This window comes from Schistocerca nitens, chromosome 2 (genome assembly GCF_023898315.1).
Source record: "Schistocerca nitens isolate TAMUIC-IGC-003100 chromosome 2, iqSchNite1.1, whole genome shotgun sequence".
In the NCBI taxonomy this organism is placed as follows: domain Eukaryota; kingdom Metazoa; phylum Arthropoda; class Insecta; order Orthoptera; family Acrididae; genus Schistocerca; species Schistocerca nitens.
In genome coordinates, this window is record NC_064615.1 from 480233222 (window position 1) to 480249021 (window position 15800).

At 39.0% G+C, this 15800-nt stretch overlaps 1 protein-coding gene across 1 annotated transcript in view; it reads left to right on the top strand.

Moving 5' to 3' along the window:
* Window positions 1-15800, top strand: part of LOC126236405 (acyl-coenzyme A thioesterase 9, mitochondrial-like) — an 85966-nt gene that overhangs the window by 32939 nt on the left and 37227 nt on the right. Inside the window, exon 5 of the mRNA XM_049945698.1 lies at window positions 3016-3131. Within this exon, the coding sequence (XP_049801655.1) occupies window positions 3016-3131 (116 nt within the window). The remainder of the gene's footprint in view (window positions 1-3015; window positions 3132-15800) is intronic.

Sequence of the window (15800 nt, forward strand, 5' to 3'; positions counted from 1 at the left end):
GGAAAGAACCTCCTGAGTTGACAAACACCTTCACCTTCATTCCATTGCCAACAGCCTACTTCCCACATCAAAAACACAGACCACTTCTTTCATTGTCTCTCAACCCTTACCATATCACCCTGGATTGGAAAACTGAACCATACCCTTCACCAGTACTTTGATTACTTACCGTATCCAAGAAATGAGCAACATCCAACCCACAATTCTTCAAACTCCTCTCAAAGTGGTGTTCATCCAACCACCCAATCTACAAAATATCCCGTTCCATTCTTATGTCACACCCACTCCTAACCCCTTACCACATGATCATTCACCTATGGAAGATTCTAGTGCAAGACCTGTCATATGCACTCACCTAGCACATTCTGCTTCAGTCTCATCATAAATATATTCTAATCCATCATACACAGGGCTGCCTATGAAGACAATCACATCATATACCACATCCACTTTAACTTAGCCTTTTATGTGGGCATGACCACCAACCAGCTGTCCATTCAAATTAATGGGCACCAGCAACATATAACCATGAACAGAGTTGACCACCCAGTAGTGGAATATGCTGCTAAGCACAATATGCTACAATGAATAATTTACACACATCAAAAAAAGTTTTGCATCACCGTGGTTCCCAGAACTCCTGAAGATAGACGCTGACTGTGGATACTGTATCACAGACACAGTCCCTTTGACTGTTCAGAGATGTCACTAAACCCACCCAAAGATGTAAACAATTATGCATGAGCAGCGCTCATTAGGCAGGGGGGGGGGGGGGTCTGACAGTCGATCAGTTCCAGTCATTCCACCCACCAGGAAGGAGGTACATGGCTCGTGTTGTCTGTAGTTCAACCATGCCTAGACAGTCAATACTACAGTACTTGTGCCAGGAAGGGCTTTCAACAAGGCAAATGTCCAGGCGCCTTGGAATGAAACAAAGCGACGTTGTTCAGACATGGAGGAAATACAGAGAGACAGGAACTGTCGATGACATTCCTCGCCCAGGTCACCCAAGGGCTAATACTGCAGTGGATGACTGCTACCTACGGATTACGGCTTGGAGAAACCGTGGCAGCAATGCCACCATGTTGAATAATGCTTTTTGTGCAGCCACAGGACGTCGTGTTAAGACTCAAACTGTGCACAATAGGCTGCATAATGCGCAACTTCACTCCCGACGGCCATGGCGAGGTCCGTCTTTGTAACCACGACACCATGCAGTGCAGTACAGATGGTCCCAACAACATGCCAAATGGACCGCTCAGGATTGGCATCATGTTCTCTTCACTGATGAGTGTCACATATGCCTTCAGCCAGACAATCATCGAAGATGTGTTTGGAGGCAATCTGGTCAGGCTGAACACCTTAGATACACTGTCCAGCAAGTGCAGCAAGGTGAAGGTTCCCTGCTGTTTTGGGGTGGCATTATGTGGGACCGACATAAGCCGCTGGTGGTCATGGAAGGCACTGTAATGGCTGTACGGTATGTGAATGCCTTCCTCTGACCGTTAGTGCAATGATATGGGCAGCATACTGGCGAGGCATTCATCTTCATGGATGATAATTCGTGCCCCCATCGTTAACATCTTGTGATTGACTTCCTTCAGGATAACGACATCGCTTAACTAGAGTAGCCAGCATGTCCTCCAGACATGAACCCTATCAAACATGCCTGGAATTGATTGAAAAGGACTGTTTATGGATTACATGACTCACCAACCACTCTGAGGGACCTACGCCGAATCGCCGTTGAGGAGCGGTACAATCTGGACCAACAGTGCCTTAATGAACTTGTGGGTAGGATGCCTCGATGAATATAGGCATGCATAAATGCAAGAGGGCGTGCTACTGTGTATTAGAGGTACCGGTGTGTACAGCAATCTGGACCACCACCTCTGAAGGTCTCGCTGTATGGTGGTGCAACATTCAATGTGTGTTTTTTATGAGCAATAAAAAGGGCAAAAATGATGTTTAATATAAACATCATTTCACTCATCAGTGAAGAGAACATGATGCCAATCCTGAACGGTCCATTTGGCATGTTGTTGGGACCATCTGTACTGCACTGCACTGCACTGCATGGTGTCGTGGTTACAAAGACGGACCTCGCCATGGCCGTCGGGAGTGAAGTTGCGCATTATGCAGCCTATTGTGCACAGAGATTAATATAATCTCTATTCAAATTTTCTGTACAGGTTCTGGAATTCTCGGAACTGAGGTGATGAAAACCTTTTTTTGATGTGTGTATAACCAGTGCCACCTGGATTTCCTCTTTCCCCCTTCCTGCAATACCAGTTTCTCTTATCTATTTAGATGTGAATAATCTTTACAACACATCCTACTATCTCGCAATCCTCCTGGCCTTAGTCTCCTTTAGCTTCTGTCCCAGATTTAAATCCACCTCCACCCCTTTCCTCATGCCTCATACGAAACTTATTCTACACTCATATCTTCCTCTTATATATTTATTCCTAACACACCACCCTCCCACATCACTGCGCACAGCACATAACTCCTGCTGTCCCCACCAGAGCAAGCTCATGGTTACCACCCAGCATCAACCTCCATTCCTTCCAACGCTCCTGCCCCTGGCCCAGCCTCCTTTCTCCACTCACCCACTTCATCCAATACAACCCCTCACCATATTCGAGATGAAGTGCTGGTACAGTGTAGTTGGCTGGGATAAAGTTGGTGTGAAAGTGCAGATGCAGGTGTATGTGTGTTCTGTAGTTACCGCCAGTAAATGATGTCATCTGCAAACTCAACAACATTTTCAGTCTTGTTGAGTTCTTCCCCTTTCCCCAGTCACTTTTTACCCTGCAATTTTGTTTCTCTGATTTCTTTTTTAGCAATCTGTATCACTATAATTCCTTTGCTTGGATGCATCCAAATAACAATTCATTTCAGATATTGTTTCTCTAAAACTCAACCTTATTTCTGACGGAACACACAATTCTTGTAAAAATTTCTTGCTATTTTATCAAACCATAATGATATACAAACAATTTTTCTCAACAGCTTGGGTGGCTCACAAGCACATCTTGAACCCAAGAAAGCCAGCTGGACAACCAACGCCATATGTAATTGTCACTGTACTTGTTGATCAAATTGATTTCACTGACATAACTCCTAAGGTAAGAAGTTGTGCTAACAATGCTACAGTTGGAATATAAAATGACCTGTCATTATGTTTGTACTGTTGGTACCATCATATAGGTTGCCCTTTCAGAAAAATTATAAATAATAGTTATGAATGGTTTATGGCTCGATCGCTGAATCCTTCAGTATTATCCAACAAAGATTCAATCAGAGGTCAGTCATAGCATACTTATTATTGTGCTCACATGTCATAATGTTTTGTGTGGTATAAAATTCAAATTGCTCTATGATTCAGACTCCACATTTCTCCTGTGGGGTCTCTCTACTAGTGACTGTGAAAGTCAGTTCACTCATCATAGGGAGGCAAAGTCACACATCTCCAACAAGACCATCCCAAGTGAAACACTATAGTTTTCATGCAAACCTTCCCTTTACTGCTCTCTTTACTTTTATATCATTTGTTGTACATTTGAACATTTTTGTACACTGACAGATACAAACATAGTACTAAATTAAACTAAATTTGGCTGCTGTTAAATGTTGTTTTTGTTGTTGTCGTTGTGGTCTTCAGTTCTGAGACTGGTTTGATGCAGCTCTCCATGCTACTCTATCCTGTGCAAGCTGCTTCATCTCCTAGTACGTACTGCTGCCTACACCCTTCTGAATCTGCTTAGTGTATTCATCTGTATGATTTTTACCCTTCACATTGCCCTCCAATACTAAATACTAGCCAACGCACAAGCAACGGGTGAGGAACTGCTGCAGCTGCTGTTTGTGCACGTTTCTCGACAAGAAGCAGCAAGGGAGGAAAGGGGCTCGGCAAGGGTGGCGCCAAGCGGTACCGCAAGGTGCTCGACAGCATCCAGGGCATCATGAAGCCCGCTATCCACCGCCTGGCTCGGAGGGGCGGCATGAAGCGCACCTCGGGTCTGATCTATGAGGAGACCCGCGGAGTGCTGAAGGTGTTCCTGGAGAACGTGATCCGCAACACGGTGATGTACACTGAGCACATCAAGTGGAAGACTGTGATGGCCATGGACGTGGTGTACGCCCTGAAGAGGCAGGGGCGCACCCTGTATGGTTTGGTTTTGGCGGTTAGGCGCGCTGCTGTGCTGTGGCCTTCCCGCGGCTGGCAACGGCCTTCCGGCTGTGCTTTGGGCAGGGAAGGGGAGAGACAAAAGCCCCCAAAAACCATGGACCATGCCACAGTGGTATCACTTGTATGCCTCAATAATCCAGATAGCTGTATGGTAGGTGCAATCACATTGGCCAGACTTTTATATAGTCCCTGGAAGCAGTCATCTGCCTTAGTCAGCTGTTTAACGACCGCTGCAAAGCTCACTGTGCTTGGCCCCAAAATCTCCACACCTCCCTAGAGATACCTGCTGCTTTCACATCTGGGAACCCATGCTCCCCTACCTCAGTGCACTTCGCTCTCCATTGTTACCTCACCAAGAGTTGCTAATGTCCAGCAGTGGCATCTTCATGAGCTTTGCACCTGAACATATCAAGTTGCACATTGCCCATGCCCAGTCTCTACCAGCTCATCTCGATGAGTTCCATCATATATTTCAAGACACAGATATCCATGTAATCCTTTTGTCAGAGACCTGGCTCAGAGTATTCCCACAAGTTCGCTAAGTCTAGACAGCTACATCTTTCTAAGACAACAGATGTAACAGATGAGGGGGCATACATATGCTACTGTGCTGCACACATTCAACAAAAATGAAGATAAACAAGTGGAATATATGTTCATAGAGATCAAATCCGTTAACAGAAAGTGCCTGATGTATGTCCTGTACAAGCATCCTAAAGTAGGCAGGTTTGCCTGCTTCGAAACTGCTCTTTCAAGTCTCGAATGGACATTTGAGCATATAATTAATACTGGCGACATTAACATAAATTTCCTGTGTGAAATTTAAGTGGATGCTTTCTTCTTCAAACATTTCACTATTTCACCTTGCTCCTACCCATCATAAGATTAGTGGTCACACTCTCAAAGATATATTTGCAACAAAATCCCCAAATGGAGTAATTCATGCCTCTCAAATATCTGCACCTGGCATGTTTGTTGATGACATAATTTTCATGATGTACTTGCTAGAATGTCCCTGAAAGAAACCACAACTGACTATACAACGAGACTTGAAATTCTTTAATTTAACTTAACTTGCAACTAATGTGCAAGAAAGAGTTTGGGGGGGGGGGGGGGATGTCTTCTATTCCCTTATTGCACATAAACGATAAACTTCATGGATTTACTAACAAACTTGCTCAACTACATGACAGATATGCTCCCTTAAATACTGGAAAAGTAAGAAGGAAACCTGTGCCATGCCTTTCTGAAGAACTAAAACAGCTCATGAATCTCAGAGACACTGTACATTGGGCATACAAATTGTGCCCCATGCCAGAAAATTTTATTGCTTGTAAGCAGAAGTGGGAAAGAGTTAGTCAAGCTGTAAGAAATGCAAACCTCAGGAATGTCCATACATTAACTAGCAGCAGAAATAGTTCAGCTGTCATGTGAAAAAAAAAAACCTGCATTGTCTTGGTATAGGCAAAGTAAAAGCTGCAGCTGATCCATTTGTCCAAGCAAAAGAACTGAACCCGCACTTCACATTACCTCAACCACAAATTAACCACAAACAAAACAGGCTCATCGACCACTTTATGCATATCAGATCAGCATCTACTGGACATGATGGCATCGCAGTCCAAATGATGAAGCTTATTGACGTACTATTGCCCACTGGAACATAATATCAGGCTATGATCAATGTCCAATGTTTCAACATTGAATGAAATTAATTCACTGTTGAAACATTGGACACTTAATGAGAAGATCAGACAGGTAGCTACTAGAGATGTTAAAATATTACAAGATTCTCATAAAAGTACAATGAAAAATATATTGCATCAGAATATCAGGCAATTAAACAATGAAGTAGATGAGCTCCTTCTTTGTTTAGAAGATTTAGAAACTGAGGGTGGAATATATGTACTACTCCTGTCTGAAGATCATATAGTCACAGATATGAAAGGTATATGTAGGTGCATATAAGCTTTCTGCACATGTAAGTAGGAACACTATAGAGAGAGATGGAGTTGCCATGTATGTTAAAATTTATCATAGTGTAAAAAATGTAATAGTGGTACTTTTATAATTGCAGCTATGTATAGGTCCCCACTGGGAAATTTTCAGCTATTTCTGAAAAGCCTGGGTTCTTTTTTGTGCTAACTGTCAGACAATGGGAAGCAAATCATTGTTTGTGGGGATTTCAATGTAGATTTTCTGAAAGAGTCTGACCAATAGAATGACCTTAAATCATTACTCAGTTCTTTTAATTTGACATCAGTTATTGATATTCCTACTCAGGTAGTCCAGGAAAGCAGCACACTAATACATAATGTTTTTATTGACCATGATAAATTTAATCAAATAAAACCTTTTCCTGTCAAGAATGGTCTTTCTGATCATGATACACAGCTAGTTTCAGTGTATGACATAGTTGCATACAGTAATGCAAAACAGTTCTCCAAAATAATGCATTCAGTTAACAACTGCAAATTTTAGGGAAAGGCTGCAACAGTTGCACTGGGATAAGGTGTATAGGGAACTTGATGCTAATTTAAAATGTAACCTATTTCATGATACCCCTTTGAGTATGTCTGAAAACAGTTCCTGTAAGAAAACGACTAAAAATAATTGTAAGAAACCATCTAAAAAAAACATGGCTTACTTAAGGGATAAAAATATCTTTTAAACAGGAAAGGAAATATATCTTATAACTAGAAGGAGTAATGAATCAGGAACAGTCAAACATTATAAAAACTACTGCACTGTATTCATAAGAGTTATTAAAAAAGCCAGACGTATGTGCATTTGTCTGAGATTAGCACCTCTGATAAGAAAAGTAAAACAATTTGGATTACTGTTAAAAAGGAAATAGAGAAACTGAAAGCACAGGAAGACTGTATTTCTATCAAATGCGGTGAAAAGTTTGTCAACAAATAGAAGCAGAAAAGATTTTAATAATCATTTTTAAGTGTTGTAGAGAGTATAGAAAATGCAAGGCTGTATAAGGAAGAGGAAATACCTATACAATTTGATAAAATGGAAATTCAGCCCACATCTCCTACTGAAATTAGGAAAATAATAAATTCACTTAAAAATAAAAATTTATGTGGAATTCATCGCATTTCCAACAGATACTAGAGCACTAAAAACTTGTTCCCAAGAGATAAGTAGGATTCTCAGCCACATATGTACACTGAAACAGGGCATTTCTCAGGGCATTGCATATATAGGGAGATAGGTCTGATGGTAACAACTACTGCCTAATCTCACGTCTGACAGCTTAGTCCAAAATTCTAGAAAAAGTAAGGTATTCAAGAGTAGCTTCACGTACTTGTTAAAATGAAATGCTAACAAAATGTCAGCTTGGTTTTCAGAAAAGCATTTTCAACAGAAAATGCTGAATATGCTTTCTCTGATCAAATATGAAATACTCTGAATAACCAAACATTTTTTTGTGATCCCTCAAACCTCAAAGGCTTTTGAGTGTGTGAAATCATGATATTCTTCACGACAAGCTTAAGTATTGTGGTATGAGTGGGACAGTGCACAAATGGTTTAGTTCATATTTAACTTGAAGAATGCAGAATGTTGAAATTAACAGCACAGGTAGTCTGCAAAAATCAGCAGAGTCCTGTAACTGGGGAGGTATCAAGAATTAACTGAGGAAGTTATAAATAATGTCTTTCAGAAAGCTATTAAGTGGTTGTTTGCAAATGGGCTCTCACTAAATTTTGAGAAAACACAGTATACACAGTTCTGTACAGCAAATGCATAACACCATTAATAAATATAGACTTTGAACGGAAGTCTGTTGCTAAGGCAAAATATTCATAATTTCTGGGGGTGTGCACTGATGAGAAATTGAATTGGAAAAACACATTTATGATCTGCTGAAGTGTTTGAGTTCAGTTACTTATGCTGTTAGGGCTATTGCACCAAAAGCATGTAATCAGAATAATAGCTGCAGCCCACCCAAGATCGCCTTGCAGACATTTATTTAAAGAACTAAGGGTATTCACAGTACCTTCACAATACACATATTCACTTAGGAAATTTGTTATTACTAACCTTAATATCCCATTCTAGTTCAAAAATAAGAGGAAAGTGCATAATTACAACGTTAGAAGAAATGATGATCTTCATTGGTCTGTGTTAAGTCTGTCTTTGGCACAGAAAGAGGTGAATTATGCTGCACAACAAAGTCTTTGGTCATTTATCAGAAAACATTAAAAGTCTGACAGTTAACCAACCAACATTTAAAAATAATTTAAAAGAATTTCTGAATGACGACTGCTTCTACTCGGAAGATGAATTTTCAGATATGAAGTAGTAGTTGTAAAAAGAGAAAAAAGAAAAAAGTCAGACACATTCCACATCATTACAAAATGCTGTATTCATGATCTATGGAACAAGTATTAATGTAATCTAATGTGATATCTTTAACCACTCCTTAACCACAAGTGTTCTCCCTGAGGCATAGAAACAGGGACTAACTTAGCTACTATGTAAAATGGACATTACCACACCATCCTCTGATTTCCAACCTACTTGCATTCTTCCTGTATTGTCCAAGGCCTTAGAATATATAGTCCATTATCAGTAAACAAACTACTCAACCATAAATAGCAGACTAGACAAAAACCTATTAGGTTTCTGTAAACATCGCAGCACATCTTCTGTCTTAATAAAGGTAGCAGATGGTCTGAAGCTTGTCATGGGTGCACAAGAGGTGACAATTACGTACTTCTTCGACTTCGACATGTTACTTGCCACATTTAATAGCCTAAATTTCTTGCTAAATGTAATGCAGTGGTTTCGCTCTAGCTCCATGTCTTACCAGCAATGTGTCATGAAGTCACAGGGGAGGCAGATAGTATCAGGCATCCACAAAGGTTTGATGTTAGGTTCTGTACAATTTTCATTGTATGTCACTGATGTGTCATCAGTTTTGTCATATTGCAAATACCACATGTATACTGATGACCTCTAGTTTTATCTAACAAGGAACCCCTTGAGTGTAAGGTCACAAGTTCAGTCTTTGGTAAGGCTCATTTGAAAGAGTTATGACAGGAAAAATATTAGCTCCTAATGACTAGCTATGTGCATCTCGAGGGTGACAGAAAATGAGTGTCTGGGAGGTGCAGAGATCAACCTTCTATGGAATGAACCCATTACATTCATCAAATGGACATTTTTGACATACAAGAAATTTTTAAAACAAATCATTAACTTGCACCATGAACACTGAATGTAAAATGGCGTGCCACAGTGATCACAAAGGTTCGCACCATCAAGATTGAAGCCAGACTCCTTGGGAATTACAAACTGTGCAGGATGTTCAGGTAGATATCCACTCTTAAAGAATGCGTACAGAATCATATTGGTGTAATGGGATGATGAGAACTGATGAAATGTGATGACATGCAACTGAATACGAAACAGTCTCTTGTGAAACTTATTGTGAAATGGCTATCCTTTAATGTGTAGCTGTGGATAGGGCAATAATATGTTTTATAGGCATGGAAGAAACGAACATCCAGAGGCTGAATTTGTCCATTGGTTCCAGGTGGTATGAATTAAAGTGTCACAATTTTCAGGAGGGATAGTTTGCTCTAGAGAAGTTTGTGTGCAGACCAGAAATCAAGCAAAAGCAAGTTAATATTGACCAGCTATTGACTCAAAGCAGTGCTCATACCAGAATTGTAGTTCCATTATGCCCGTTTTCCCACTCCTGTTTGCTGTGATGTAAATGTTTCCTACTGCCCTTGCAAGATCTCACACATGAGAAAGAATCATAGGGGGCAGGGCACCTCCAACTTCTCACAGCACAATAAATAACTTTCCAGCCAATTTACCATTGAGATGAACAGTTGACATAGTTGTATATGAATGCGTTAAGGCACTGATGTTAACTGATCCTGATACATCTTCTTAATACCTCCAATTTCCAGGGTTCCTTTCATATGTATTTCCTCTTCAAATCCTGATTGGCTGATTGGTTGGAGTTGAAAACAAATTCGTTACTGAATGATGGGATAAGTTTGTTTATCTCATCTACACATTTTCAGGCTGATTCAGCAGTTGGCTGTGCATCACCAAGTTGATACTTCGTTTAAAATTTCGTTAACTTACATCTTCCAGTTCTGTAGCACTGTTTGAAGTTATGCAGCCATCCACTGCTCCACTTGAAATCACTGTCAGGCAGATCCTGTAAATTGTACCAATCATCCGTGAAATGCCAGACACCAGATTTTTTAACAAGCGCACCTTTTTCTCCCTTGAATATTTGTAATTTTTTGTATGCACTACAGTCATATTGCTGTGGACTTATTGGAAATCTGTTCATATTTTTTTTTATTCCTATGCTGTGGACAATCTTCCACATACATTCTTATGGAAATCTGTTCATAATTTTTTTTATTCCTATGCTGTGGACAATCTTCCACATACATTCTTATGTTGGACAACAATTGACCTTTACTACATTTCACTGGAGATGGGATTTGTGGCTACATGTCTGACAAGGATGATGAACTACATGGCTCGATACCTGTTTCAGTATAATTTTCACTTGTTAAGCATGTACTGCCTTCATTGCACTCATCATGTACTTTGTCCACACCAGTCGAGTTTGTGACACCATGCATTCCCCTGACTCATCTGCAGTAACACTACTATTTCATCTGACACTTCTTTCTCAATCTCCAAAATTCTGACAAAATGTGAACTTCAGCAACTGTTTTCATAAACATAATACAATGTTTGGTTTGTTTAGCATTGTCATTGTTCTGCTTTGTATCAATACCAGTAGCATTGTTGTGAGTTACCCGTTGACTAAGCAGTTCAACTACGCCGCATAGCCTGATGATGCGCTCACCATTGGACGCCTCCAGTCCTGCCTCCTGTTGGCATTACCAGCCAATATTGTGGTTGCATGGTACACAATATGTGGGGCATTAAATGCCGTAAACATCACTGGCCTTTTGCGACCTCTCATTCCAAGAGTTTCTTGTAAGTGCAAAACTAATAAAACCCAAAGACAGCCATTGAGAATCTCACTACTGACCTGTGTGGACTATCAAAATGGGTGCAGGATATAGGGTTAAACTCAAACAATCCAAAACCCAAATGGTACTGGTTGGTCATTCTAAGCCAATTAGCCCAAATTATTGGGAATCCCTACCATCTTTAACCCTGAAAGGGACAAATATCAATGTATGTCCTTCAACAAGAGTAGTCTAGGAGTAATCATGGATGAAAATCTAAATTGGACAGAGCACATAACTGCAGTGTGCCAAGGTGTATCAGCATCTCGCCATGCCGTATAAAAATCTTTTCTTCCTTGACCTGAAAAAGAAACTTGTACAAACACTAATACTTCCAATTGTTAATTGTAGTGTTGTTATCCTGCAAGGCCTTTCTCAGGAAAGCTCACAGCACCTGGAAATGGTTATGAATGCCTGTGCTCATTACATGTATGATGATTGATTCTTTGATCATATTTCACCATCATATTCACAGCTATCCTGGCTGCATGCAGACAAGCATGGAGATTTCCGTACCCTCAGTCTTCTCTACTGTCTTATAAACTGCAGTGTCTCCCATATCTCTCCTTGACTTGTCTGAACAAGATGGCAGAAACACCTGTTCCCATCAGAGCAAAATCCTTTCTGTCCCACTCCATTGTTCGGCCACTTTCTTCTCAGCAGCAGGAACGCCACTCTGGAATAACTTGCTGCATCATATTAGAGAACTGAACAAAATCTCCTGCCTCAGAAGAGAGTTATGACTTATCTGCTAAAACAACAATAAAGTTTACCACTGTTCCTGTATGCACTCGTTACACTTGTACAACCATCTTTACCACCAGATCTTCCTTATTTGCCAGTATTCTTAGCTGGTGCAGTCTCGATAAATTTCCTTACCCCAGACCTAGCTGTATCAGAAAACATCTGTTTTGTACACCTATAAATTCCATTGTCATTATTATAATTATTGTCATTATTATTATTATTATTGTTGTTGTTGTTATATTTATTATTATTATTATTCTTTACTTTCTCAGACGTTAAGTCTGGTTAAAAATGAAAAGTGACGCGGACCTTGATCAGGCGTCACTTCCTTTTAACTGTATGGTACGTGTTATATTGCATTTAGGAAATTTCGGGTAATTGAACATGTATCAATAATTACTGATTTCTGTAGTTGTATATATACGTTTGGATGTAGCTCTATTGCATTGATGTACTGGTGGATATTGTGTGGTATGACTCCTGTAGTTGATAGTATAATTGGTATGATGTCAACTTTATCCTGATGCCACATGTCTTTGACTTCCTCAGCCAGTTGGATGTATTTTTCAATTTTTTCTCCTGTTTTCTTTTGTATATTTGTTGTATTGGGTATGGATATTTCGATTAGTTGTGTTAATTTCTTCTTTTTATTGGTGAGTATGATGTCAGGTTTGTTATGTGGCGTTGTTTTATCTGTTATAATGGTTCTGTTCCAGTATAATTTGTATTCATCATTCTCCAGTACATTTTGTGGTGCATACTTGTATGTAGGAACTTGTTGTTTTAAAAGTTTATGTTGTAAGGCAAGCTGTTGATGTATTATTTTTGCGACATTGTCATGTCTTCTGGGGTATTCTGTATTTGCTAGTATTGTACATCCGCTTGTGATGTGATCTACTGTTTCTATTTGTTGTTTACAAAGTCTGCATTTATCTGTTGTGGTATTGGGATCTTTAATAATATGCTTGCTGTAATACCTGGTGTTTATTGTTTGATCCTGTATTGCAATCATGAATCCTTCTGTCTCACTGTATATATTGCCTTTTCTTAGCCATGTGTTGGATGCGTCTTGATCGATGTGTGGCTGTGTTAGATGATACGGGTGCTTGCCATGAAGTGTTTTCTTTTTCCAATTTACTTTCTTCGTATCTGTTGATGTTATGTGGTCTAACGGGTTGTAGAGGTGGTTATGAAATTGTAGTGGTGTAGCCGATGTATTTATATGAGTGATTGCTTTGTGTATTTTGCTAGTTTCTGCTCGTTCTATAAAGAATTTTCTTAAATTGTCTACCTGTCCATAATGTAGGTTTTTTATATCGATAAATCCCCTTCCTCCTTCCTTTCTGCTTAATGTGAATCTTTCTGTTGCTGAATGTATGTGATGTATTCTATATTTATGGCATTGTGATCGTGTAAGTGTATTAAGTGCTTCTAGGTCTGTGTTACTCCATTTCACTACTCCAAATGAGTAGGTCAATATTGGTATGGCTTAAGTATTTATAGCTTTTGTCTTGTTTCTTGCTGTCAATTCTGTTTTCAGTATTTTTGTTAGTCTTTGTCTATATTTTTCTTTTAGTTCTTCTTTAATATTTGTATTATCTATTCCTATTTTTTGTCTGTATCCTAGATATTTATAGGCATCCGTTTTTTCCATCACTTCTATGCAGTCGCTGTGGTTATCCAATATGTAATCTTCTTGTTTAGTGTGTTTTCCCTTGACTATGCTATTTTTCTTACATTTGTCTGTTCCAAACGCCATACTTATATCATTGCTGAATACTTCTGTTATCTTTAGTAATTGGTTGAGTTGTTGATTTGTTGCTGCCAGTAGTTTTAGATCATCCATGTATAGCAAATGTGTGATTTTGTGTGGGTATGTTCCAGTAATATTGTATCCATAATTTGTATTATTTAGCATGTTGGATAGTGGGTTCAGAGCAAGGCAGAACCAGAAAGGACTTAATGAGTCTCCTTGGTATATTCCACGCTTAATCTGTATTGGCTGTGATGTGATATTATCTGAATTTGTTTGGATATTAAGTGTGGTTTTCCAGTTTTTCATTACTATGTTTAGGAACTGTATCAATTTAGGATCTACTTTGTATATTTCCAATATTTGTAGTAACCATGAGTGGGGTACACTATCAAAAGCTTTTTGGTAATCAATGTATGCGTAGTGTAGAGACCTTTGTTTAGTTTTAGCTTGATATGTCACCTCTGCATCTATTATCAGTTGCTCTTTACATCCTCGCGCTCCTTTGCAGCAGCCTTTTTGTTCTTCATTTATAATTTTGTTCTGTGTTGTATGTGTCATTAATTTCTGTGTAATGACTGAAGTTAATATTTTGTAGATTGTTGGTAGGCATGTTATGGGGCGATATTTTGCTGGGTTTGCTGTGTCTGCTTGATCTTTAGGTTTCAGATAAGTTATTCCATGTGTAAGTGTATCAGGGAATATGTATGGGTCTGCAATGTAACTGTTAAATAATTTAGTTAGATGTGAATGTGTTGAGGTGAACTTCTTTAGCCAGAAATTTGCTATTTTATCATTTCCAGGGGCTTTCCAATTGTGCGTAGAATTAATTGCTCGGGTGACTTCATGTTGCAAAATTATCACTTCAGGCATTTGTGGTATCATCTTGTATGTATCTGTTTCTGCTTGTATCCACCGTGCATGCCTGTTATGTTGTACCGGGTTTGACCATATGCTGCTCCAGAAGTGTTCCATGTCTCTTATGTTTGGTGGATTGTCTATTTTTATGTGTGTGTTATCTATTGTTTGGTAAAATTTCTTTTGGTTTGTGTTGAATGTTTGGTTTTGTTTCCTTCTATTTTCACTTTTTTTGTATCTTCTAAGTCGTTTCGCCAAAGCTTGTAATTTTTGCTTCTTTTCATCTAATTGCTCTATTGCTTCTTGTTGTGAGATTTTACCTAACCTTTTTCGTTTTTTGTCTGATATTTCATTTCTTATAAATTGTGTTAACTGTCCGATGTCTTTTCTCAGTTTTTCTATTCTGATCTGTAGCCTGTGTTGCCATGCTGGTTTTGTGGGTTTCTTCTGTGTGTTGGTTGGTTCTGATATCTGCCTAGTGTGTATATTTAGTGTAGTGAGTGCTCCTACATAAACCAGTAGTTGTAACTCTTCCATAGTTGTGTATTCATTTATTTTGTTGTGTATGATTGTGTTGATAGTTTTTATTGTTGTTTCGACTTGTGGGCTATTTGGTAGTCTATGCAAGAATGGTCTAATGTCTGTATTTGTGTCTTTGTATTCTATATATGTCAACTGAAATTTTTCTTCTATATTTAACATGTGTGTCACTTCGTGTTCTATTTGTGCTTGTGCTGGTGGCTGTCTTAAAATTTCATTTTCCTCTGATTGTTTAATTGATGCGTGTTGTTCTTTGTTTGTTTGCTCTGGGATGTTTGAGTCCATTACTGTATTTTCTTCTTCTTCTAATTGCATATTATTTTGTTCCAGTATTTGTTGTACTTGTTGTTTGATGTTTTCTAATTCTGACTGGGGTATCCTGTTATTTTTTATTATTACACGAATCTGATCAGCTAGACGTTGTTCTGTTAAAAATTTTAATTCTGGGTATCTGGTAATAAATGTTGTGTATACTTGTGATCTGTATCCAGTTGTGTTGGTTCCTAGGTTTGTTGCTTGGTAATAACAGAACATGAGGTGTCGATTAACTTCATCTGACCATCTCATCCTCTGTCTTTGTTTTCCTTCTAGGGTGGTTGCAGGAAGCATATCCTGCAAAACACCTCTATTTGGATTTAAATCATTTTCCAGTTGGCTAGCAGTGTCATTACCATTG